Raw genomic sequence first — 9,881 nt, forward strand, 5'->3', positions numbered from 1 at the left:
TTGAATCATTAATATAGTTACCGTGGGTCCCTATATATATATATATTGGTTTCAGAAACCCACGGTTTGCTTAATTTATAGTACACTAGCTGTCGCCCGCGACTCCGTCCGCGACATAAAAAAAGAACTTAATAAGTATCCTTTGTGTTCTACCAGACTACGTTCTGCATCTGTGTCAAATTTCATCAAAATTCATTGAGCCGTTCCGAAGATACCTTTAAACAAACATCCGTCCATCCATCTAAACATTCGCATTTATAATGTTAGTAAGATAAGATTATAGATGCATAACAACCTAACGCTAACAGCAGGAGCCCGCAAACACCTACACTGCTGATCAAAAAAAAACTTTATTAAAAAAAGTCTCACCGCTATTGAATTCTACATTTATGTTACATTAGTTCAACACGGTAAATTGTTATGATGCATTCGATTTTAAACTGGAAAGCTGATTTAAATGAAGTATTAGCGTAATTGTAAACAATGCGTGCTTTAAACACCTCAAACAATCCCTCCTTTAGCCCAAATAACGTTTAAGACAAAATAGGAAGTGCATAGCTTCACGGACGTAAATCAAATACATGTTCCCTAAAAGTCAAACAAATGCATACCACAAATAGATCTTGCTCAATATACGTTTGGTAATGTGATTTACATTTACTAGTAATTATAAACTAAATCTTACTACTACTTACTACTTACTTAGTTTAAAATTTAAATTAAACTTTATCCAGTATCCAAAGAAAAATTACATCCGTACAATACGTAAGTTTAAGAATGAAATGAATTAAAATATTCAAAACTTTAAGTACAACATATTCATAAATCGCTAGCTTAAATTAAATACTTGAGATAAACATTTCAATGATGTCATTATTGTTTATGAATAACTAGCTTTTACCCGCGACTCCGTCCGCGCGGAATAAAAAATAGAAAACGGGGTAAAAATTAAGTGGTTCAGCTACCTGCCCACCAATTTTCAGTCAAATCGATTCAGCCGTTCTTGAGTTATAAATAGTGTAACTAACACGACTTTCTTTTATATATATAGATGTAAAATATCTTCTATTTATAGTATAAGTAACAACCGCAAGTTTTAGGCGTCTTATCTGCCTTTTAGTGTGTTTTCAAATCGGTTTACGACCTTACAGTTGGCAAAAAAAAAATGACGACCCCTTAAAAAGGATGCACGATCCCCTCGTGTATCGCGATTCACAAAAAAAAAAACTTAGGGTAAATATTAGATAAATCAGTGTTTTCAATCAATAATGCTGCAAATATTTAATTTCGAAGTTGAAACATATCGAATTCATTTGTGTCATAAGTACGTGTTTTAAATATAAAAATCAACCGCAGCCCTTGGAGATATATAGTTGAATGGACTGAGAGTAAGCTAGCCTTCGACATGCGTTGGATGCATACAATTGAGTACGTTCCTTTATGATTGTTGAATAATAAACACATTATATTATCAACACATAAATCAACTTATAGCTTACTTGCCAAATCAATTGATTAGAACTTTTATGTGACAAATTATAGAGAAAATCCATTTTCTCTTTTTTTTCCAACTCAAATATGAATAAATAAAACTAAAAAAAAAGTTGGAATGAACTTAAACATTACCGCAATACAACGTTACGTTATACTTTCCACACAATTTTGTAGAATTTCGTAGAATTCGGATAACTATGAGTTAATTAATTCCTTAAAAATTTAGTATTCCCAGAAACAAAACATTGTTGAACAGAATCTTAAAGAAGTAACAATACTAACAGCATTAAAAGTCTATTACGAAACAAAATAAATTTCTTTATTTATATTTTAATCCCTTAAACACAAGAGAGCTGTATTGCAAAACAAAGGAATCCAAATGCTCAGTGACAATTTGATGACATCGTTAACCTTAATACGAAAGTGAACGATTGACGAAAGTCAGCAATATTATAAAGGGAACTTAAAACAGGTTTGAAAATATCAACGTAAACAAAAATCCATTAGACTCGAGACGTGTATGAAATTTAATTAATCACACTTATTCGTGCTCTCTTTGTTTATATGAATAGTCCGTTTGGTTTCCTTTTCAACCCGATTGCGATGCACCGTCTTATTTGTAATACATATATGTACGTAGGCGAGTATTTACTATCTGTTATACTTCAATGAACGCGTGTCGTAAACGAATGTTTTCTAAAAGAGGTTTAAATATTAATTTTATTATTGCTTTATCATCGCTTTATCTTAAAAATGTTATCTTAATCCGGAAAATTTTTAAGAAAATTCTTTTTAAACTGTTGATACCAATGCATTTTGCTTAATTAGAAGCCTTTTAGTACTTTACTTTGACTTATCGTCTGCATCCATGTCGATATATTTAAGGTGGCAGGTAGCGCTGACGCCTGAAGCTAAATTTTTATCCGGGATTCCATTCTATGTTTTGCTGCTGTTTGAGAAAAATACAAAACATATTAAAAGAACAGTGCAATACGTTCTCCATGTCATTGTTGACCAATCTATAGCTTTCCATGCTTTTTCAACATTGGTATCTGGAAAAGTTCGTTCTGACACGCCCTTCTCTCTCGATATACTTTTCTGAGTTGAGTTAAACATCTCTTTCCCAACTTCGGCAAAAGTCTAACAAAAGAAATGCTCATCAGCCAAAATAAAATTTAGCCTATTCTTTGTTAAAAATATCAATTAACGTTGTTTTCTAATACAAAATTCGCCTCTTTATCTCTGTTTTATCAAAGATATTGACAGGGATGACGATATGTTTTATACAGAGATTTGGGTCTCGGAAAACAATCGGTTAATCAACTAAAAACAATTGCCTATAACATGCTTGTTTTTAATATAACAAAATCGAGATTTCTCTTCAATCAATGCTACTGGAACTCTCAGGTTTCTTCATATTGACCTATAATTCTACAAACCTCATACTTGAGAATAAGTGCAAAATAAAAAAATACACAATTTAAGTAAATGATTTTTAAATTTGGCAGTGCGGGCATTCGCAACGCGAAACTCGCAACGTAAAATTCGCTGTATAAAACTTTCTAGAAAAACGGGAATGTAAAAAAACTTAACAATTAAAAAAAAACTATAAAAGGAACTATCGTACTAATCAATAACTATAACTTGAAATGTAAATACCCCGAAGACAGCACAGCATACTAAAAACAACAAAAGGAAACATGTTTGGGAATCGGTACTACCTAAACATTTATAAATTTGGTTTAGGTGCAGGTGAACACGCAAGCGTAAGGGATTTAACTAATTTAAATAATACAACACAACATAAAAACTAACCTGGTACTTGATGCCGGCCAGACGTATCCATGTCTCAACTTTCAAGCAATAAGGAGAAGTCGAGGGCAATACGGGTGTACGTGTGAATTGATATAGGTACACGACGTCCTTCTCAAAGTTAGTCTTATGTACGTTCGGCTTCGGGGGAGCTGCTTCTGGTTTTTTCTCCTCTACTTTTTCTGCCTTCGCCTCAGTCGCCGGCGGCTCCTCTTTAGTCTGCCCATTGTCTACCGTGGACTCATCTTTTACCTCCTTCGGCTTCTCAGGGGTTTCGGGAGTTGTTGGTATGGCTTCTGAGGTCATTTTGAATACTTTTTCACTCAAGTCTATCGAGTAAAGCACAAACTGTCGCGTCGATTTATTTTTTGTGTTAACACAACGCGCGCGTTCAAATAACTGATACTCTTACGACCGCCTCGTAAACGAGCAACTGAGAGACTGACTTCGGGTCGGGCGGGCCGGTTCCCGGTTGCTCCGCAACGCTTTGAATAGCCTCGATCGTTCCACACAAAATGGCCGCTTTCTCCCGAACGCGATCAATGCAGCCAATTTATTTGTTATACATAGAATACTATGTTGTTAGATTTTCCTTCTTACACATTGTACATTTTTGAAATTCAAAATTATTTTACTAAGTTAAAATTGTGAAATCAAAAAGACAGTGAACGTTAGGAAGTGCACAAAATTTTGGCGCTTAATTCGAAATGCACAGTGCTGCAGGCATTTCCGGTGTAATAAAAATTCGCTAAAGTAATTTTATTTCACTTATTTATTTATTACATGTTTTATTATTATTTAATAAGTATTTTTAGTGTAATTGATTTAAGTAAATTTTTTAGTATATTTTCATCTCTTCGGGTTTCAAGTGGCACAGTATTTATGGTAAAACAAGGAACGATGAGAAAGGCGCTGCTATCGCGGTTAGTTCTGTGAGGAAATAAATGTTAATGTGAAACCGGACAGGGATTAAATTGAAAATGGTACAAAAAAATAATGACATGATAGCAGTACGAAAAGGACTTTATGGCTTTTTTGACATTGAAAGGAGGGCGATATTATAAGCTATATATAATTTAACTTCTGTCCACCGGATCAAATATCCTTGTCGGTCTATAAAACATAATATGTCAATTGAGCAGAGCTGGGCATTAACTCGTTAATCCGTTAATCGTTAATTAACGAAGTTAACATTTTGCTTAACGGATTAACTTCAAAAAGTGTTAACGCTTTTGTTAACTTCCTTTAAACTCAACTTCCGTTAATAAAAGTCCGTTAATCGTTAAATTAGAAACTTGGAGACGTCCTGTCATTTTGTTTAAATTACCAAGTAAAAAACCAACCACGAAGTTTTTACATAAAAAAAATCATTGAAGTTTTTATGAGTCATGCAAATATTTTTAAAAAGAAGCTCCTAATTTGTTACAATATCAAATTTAATGATTTGATTCAATGAATTAGGTTAGGTTTCATTTTATTTCATCTCATTAAATTTCATTTTCATTTCATATCAATAAAAATAATCTACTGAAGACTTGGCTGTTTGGGCATAGTTCCCTTTGCCGACCCAAAATGGGTGAAGAAAACAAAAAAAATCATTTTCCAAACATTTTAGTTAGTCGAGTTTTTTGTGTTTTTATTATTCTATTAAATTGCTTCATTTTTTCGCAACTGTATTAAAAATAGTTTAGTACACGTGCGGAACCGTCATTACAACTTGTTCCCACTGTCAACCCTCACCTTCGGCTGCGCCTCGGCTCGGGTAGACATTTGTCGGAACTCTTTGCAATGACAGGCTTTCCGCACTCGTAATGAAATATACTATAATGCATTCATACTTGTCTCTAATACTAATGTGTTATAGAATGTATAGTCAAATTACTATTTTAAACAAGTATCGCCACAATAAGTGTGAAATTAGTATGTATAATTTTGGTATGGTTAACTGTTAACGATTAACTTTAACTTGCGTTAAATCTTCGAGAATTTAACGATTAACGAAGTTAATTTTTTAATTGACGAAGTTAACTTTTAGATTAACTGTGCCCACCTGTGCAATTAAGCTTTTTGACGAACAGGAATGAAGGACGGTCTGTTTTGTCAATGTTATTTGTGTAAACCGTGGAATTCCACTGCAGGAACAAATGCAATTAAAATATTGTTCTCTATTTTTCCCAAAAGATCATCCCTCGCGATGACATTTTTATATAGTGTTGCCAGGCGTCCGAATAAAGCCGGACATATCTAGGCTTTTTGATTGCGTGTCCGGCCAAAATAAACGTTGTCCGGCTTTTGTTAGGCTTTTTACATTTCCCAAAAGAGTGTGTATCATACTAATACTGAGACAAAATACTAAATAATATAGGGTGTCAGACCTTTCTATCTAAATGTCCGGCCAAACTGGCTGGTCTGTCCGGCAAGTATGTTTGGCGACCTGGCAACCCTATTGTTATACAAGTGTATCGACAATTGAAATCTAGAGTAAAACTAGCCAATGCCTTGTAACAAGAAGAGATTAGACCTCTCTCCTAAACAAGAGCAGAATAGAATATTTAAAATGCTTTGTTTGGCTAATTTCGTATTTAATTTTAATGTTATAGTGATGTAAGAAAATAAAACACCATGGGAGGATAACTTTATTTATTTCAAACATTTCAAAAGCCTAAAATTATATCATTTTTACCTTTAATTTAATGAAAATAAGAAAAAGCCAATGAATTAATTTATATATTCGTGTTAGTAAAATGTGTTTTCATAGACGAAACTAATCATACTTTTCATTTTTATAGACAGACACAACATTGTTTTTGTATCTGTTTCGATGTTTCAATGATTACGCATGGCAATACACGTGTCTTTACATTTTTTTTCAATAAATCCTTCGTTTTTTATTTTCACCATTACAAAACACAGTATGTTGTTTCCTTTATATAGGAATTGCAAAGGAAAGTACACGAAATTTATAAAAAATCAATACTTCATTTTATAGATTAACCAAAAACACAAATTAATTTAAAATGTAAAACAGACTGTATAATTCATACTATTTAAATGGTAAATTAAATCAGTTATTTATTGAGCAAAATTACATGTATATTTCATATTTTAAAAAATACAACTAAAGTCAAACGTGGATAAGCGAGAGTCCAAGGCAGTGATTATCAAACTTATTTCTTTCACCGCCCCCTTTGAAAATGAATTATTTTTCAGAACCCCTAATTTTTATTCAGCCCTAAAACTTAAAAACCACAATTTCATTACTTTAATTAATTTCATTGCCCCCCATTTTTTGGGCCCCTTATCGCCTCCTAGGTTTCAAACGCCCCCAAGGGTGCGTTATCGCCCACTTTGAGAAACACTGGTCCAAGGGATCGCGATCTTTTTCCCGCTTATGGAGTTCATCTGTTGGGACATCTCGCTTATCTGTGTTCAACTGTAATAATATTAGGAATGGATTTAAAACTATCTGTGAGTTAATGTGTAATTGTTGGTTTAAATCGCCGTGATTTGAATTAATATATATTGTTTATTTTGTCAAAGATAATGAAAGGGATGACGTTAAATATAACACAAATCACAGCAGTAGAATTCTGTGTTAAAAATTAATGCTGACGTCCAACACAAATATAAAATTGAAATACGAATATTAAATACATCGAGCCTAAACATAATAAATTTAGTGTTTAATTTAAAACTAATTCTAGCTTAAATATATGTCAATCCCTTTAGCATTCACTTAAGACACCATTATAATTATTAAAAAATATGTAAGCTTCCAAAATTTTTAATTGACAAATAAATAATAAAGTACTTGTACTGCAAGCAATTTTGGTTACTTACTTAAGGGTAAAATAATATGATATATGTTGACGTTCATAAAAATCACTGGTGTTCAACTTAACATTTTCTAACTAATACAGATCGTGTTTATTGGAATACCATTAGTACATTTCATCCTTTTTTTTCTAATCATTGACTCTAACAATTGTTCTTTAATAATGTAGAAGAATTAAAAAAAAAGTTCATTGAATATTTTTCACGTGTTAATGAAGATCAGTACATCTTCGTTAGGGCTCATTTAGACATAATCCGAAATCGTAAGAACAACACTTCAAAGCGAGACAAACTTAAGTATTGCCATATTTCGGGTTATTCCTGAATGAACCTTTATAGTAGATTCTCACTGCAGCACACCCTTACAAAAAATATTGCTATCTTTTACTGTTAAGTGAGGGATAATAATATATTTTGTACGAATATTGCAACAGTGGAAACCAACGATTAGAATACAATTAAAGTTAAAAAATACTGAAGCTGTTAATATTTAAATCGATTGCGTATCTTATTTCTAGTAATATTTATATTAAATGCACCGCCATCGTATTGCTTAAATAGATTTAAAAATTATCATTACATTTTAATTATTCTCGAAGGTTAATTGCACTTTAATGTAATGTTAGTAATTGCAAGAAAGTACATTATATACCTGATTATAATCAAACCTATTTACACAGACAAATTACACATTACACCGATTCAAAAAAATTCCAAAATATATCTTATGATACACCTTTTTCTCACATGATTATATAATATTAGCTATTTTTATTACACAATATCACTTAATTTTATCTCACCATTTTCTATAAATAACTTAATTAAGTGAAATACCATAATGAACGTCTATTTGGCGTCTCTCGGTTTACTTAACTTCTGTGTTGATTTGAAACGCAAGGATACTAATTATAAGGGTGCATTCAGATCTGGTGAAACCAGACAACTGGGAACCTGGTATGAAATACAGTATAACCTGGATAAGTGAAAGTACAAGTACCGCGATATCTCCGAGTTTCTCACTTATTGAGGACATCGGGACCGGACAATGACTCTCGCTTATAAAGGCTGTATGAGTTCAGGACTCTATTAGTTAGTATAAAATATTTTGAACGCATTTTGCATTATTTAATTTCTCTCCCAAGTAGAGTCGGCAATAGAGATGGCCGGCCGTAAAAATTAAGTTTTATAAAACCTTGTGAGTCGACCACATATAAGTTAGATAAGGCCAGGGAGATTTCGTCTAGTATATACTTGGAAAACTTTTTATTTACTATCTATATAAAATTGATTTAAAGTATTATTAGTAACTAATAGATCAACGGTATTTTGGTGGTAAAGGCAAGGTATTTATATACCTTTTAATACTTAATATGAAAGCATAGAATATTAAAAAAATATCTAATATATAAAATTCTCGTTTTCGTTCCCGTACTCCTCCGAAACGGCTTGACCGATTTTGATGAAATTTTGTGAGCATATTCAGTAGGTATGAGAATCGGCCCACATCTATTTTTCATAACCCCCCCCCCCCCATTTTTTAACTGCGCGCGGACGGAGTCGCGGGCGACAGCTAGTTATTTTATACGATCAATACAATAAGATATTGCTTATAAAATAACAAAATAATCTAAAGTCAATTTACAATAATTGTAATAATAATTACTATGACCATTTCATTAGATTTACCGATTTTTTTTCTAATACTTTTAAAAGTAAACTTCTCGGAAAATATTTCTATTTATAATCTTATTTTTATGCAATACGTCTAGAAAACTTTGTACACTTAAAGTATATTTTTTTTTTATAATTGGCAGTAAAAGCGAAAAAAATAAAAAAGAAATCAACTTAAAAATAAAGACGTCAAATTAATTATATCAAAATCGAAAATTAATTGGTTAAATTAATCAATAATTAATTTAATTAAACAGTATAATAGAGACTATTCTCTCTTTTAAGCGTATGACTTATAAATGCGAAATTATATATTATTTACACAAAGAGGAAAATATAAGTTTATAGAAAGTAATTAACTTAAATAATCTAAGGATTTAATTTGGGACATAATTCAATAGTATCGAATTACGCGTGCAGCGTTCAAATTGACAAAACAAGCCTTTTATGTTCTGAAGCTACAAATTCGATTGAAGACGAAAGAACTCAGTGAAAGACTTAGTAACTCGACAATCAGAACTTGTGCAAAGCGTTGCCTAGCAACGCAAATAATGGTTAGCGGGTATCCACCACAAATCTATTAAATTCGTATATTTACGTGACCCGCGCTCTATTGACAGACTGCAAAAAACGTAAAAATACGTAGCCCGCATGCCAAGTGGTATACAACTAATACTAAAAAAATAAGAAAAAAAGCTAGAAATAAAATAAACATCACCGTAAGGATAAAACCAGACAAAGCAGCAACTAGAGTGAATTATCTGAGATTCCACACGACCGCTACAGCATCACTTCATAGGCACAGATAATCCCAACGTATTTTAAAGCTTCAAACTTCAACTGTATTGACATTCAAAGATTGACTATTAATAGGGTAAAATCCTTGTTTAAAACGTAACATCAGAGGGCTTAGCACGAATATTCGTAAAAATTCGATGAAGTTACGAAAGCGCGTGTCGCAAATATTCACGCTAGGCCCTAAATTCTGCATTAATTCATGTGGCACTTATCGACTTTGTCATCCAAAAGGGACTGCTTCAACAGCTACTAAACTACTCAGTTAGTTT

The 9,881-nt window shown here is 32.2% G+C and overlaps 1 protein-coding gene across 1 annotated transcript in view; it reads right to left on the reverse strand.

Annotated features, from left to right (window-relative positions):
* Positions 1-3,807, reverse strand: part of LOC106717080 (failed axon connections) — a 31,142-nt gene extending 27,335 nt beyond the window's left edge. Inside the window, exon 1 of the mRNA XM_045685980.1 lies at positions 3,310-3,807. Coding sequence (XP_045541936.1) covers positions 3,310-3,612 — 303 coding nt within the window. The 5' untranslated portion in view covers positions 3,613-3,807. The remainder of the gene's footprint in view (positions 1-3,309) is intronic.
* Positions 3,808-9,881: the final 6,074 nt, after the last annotated feature.

This window comes from Papilio machaon, chromosome Z, assembly GCF_912999745.1.
Source record: "Papilio machaon chromosome Z, ilPapMach1.1, whole genome shotgun sequence".
NCBI classification, from domain to species: Eukaryota; Metazoa; Arthropoda; class Insecta; order Lepidoptera; family Papilionidae; genus Papilio; species Papilio machaon.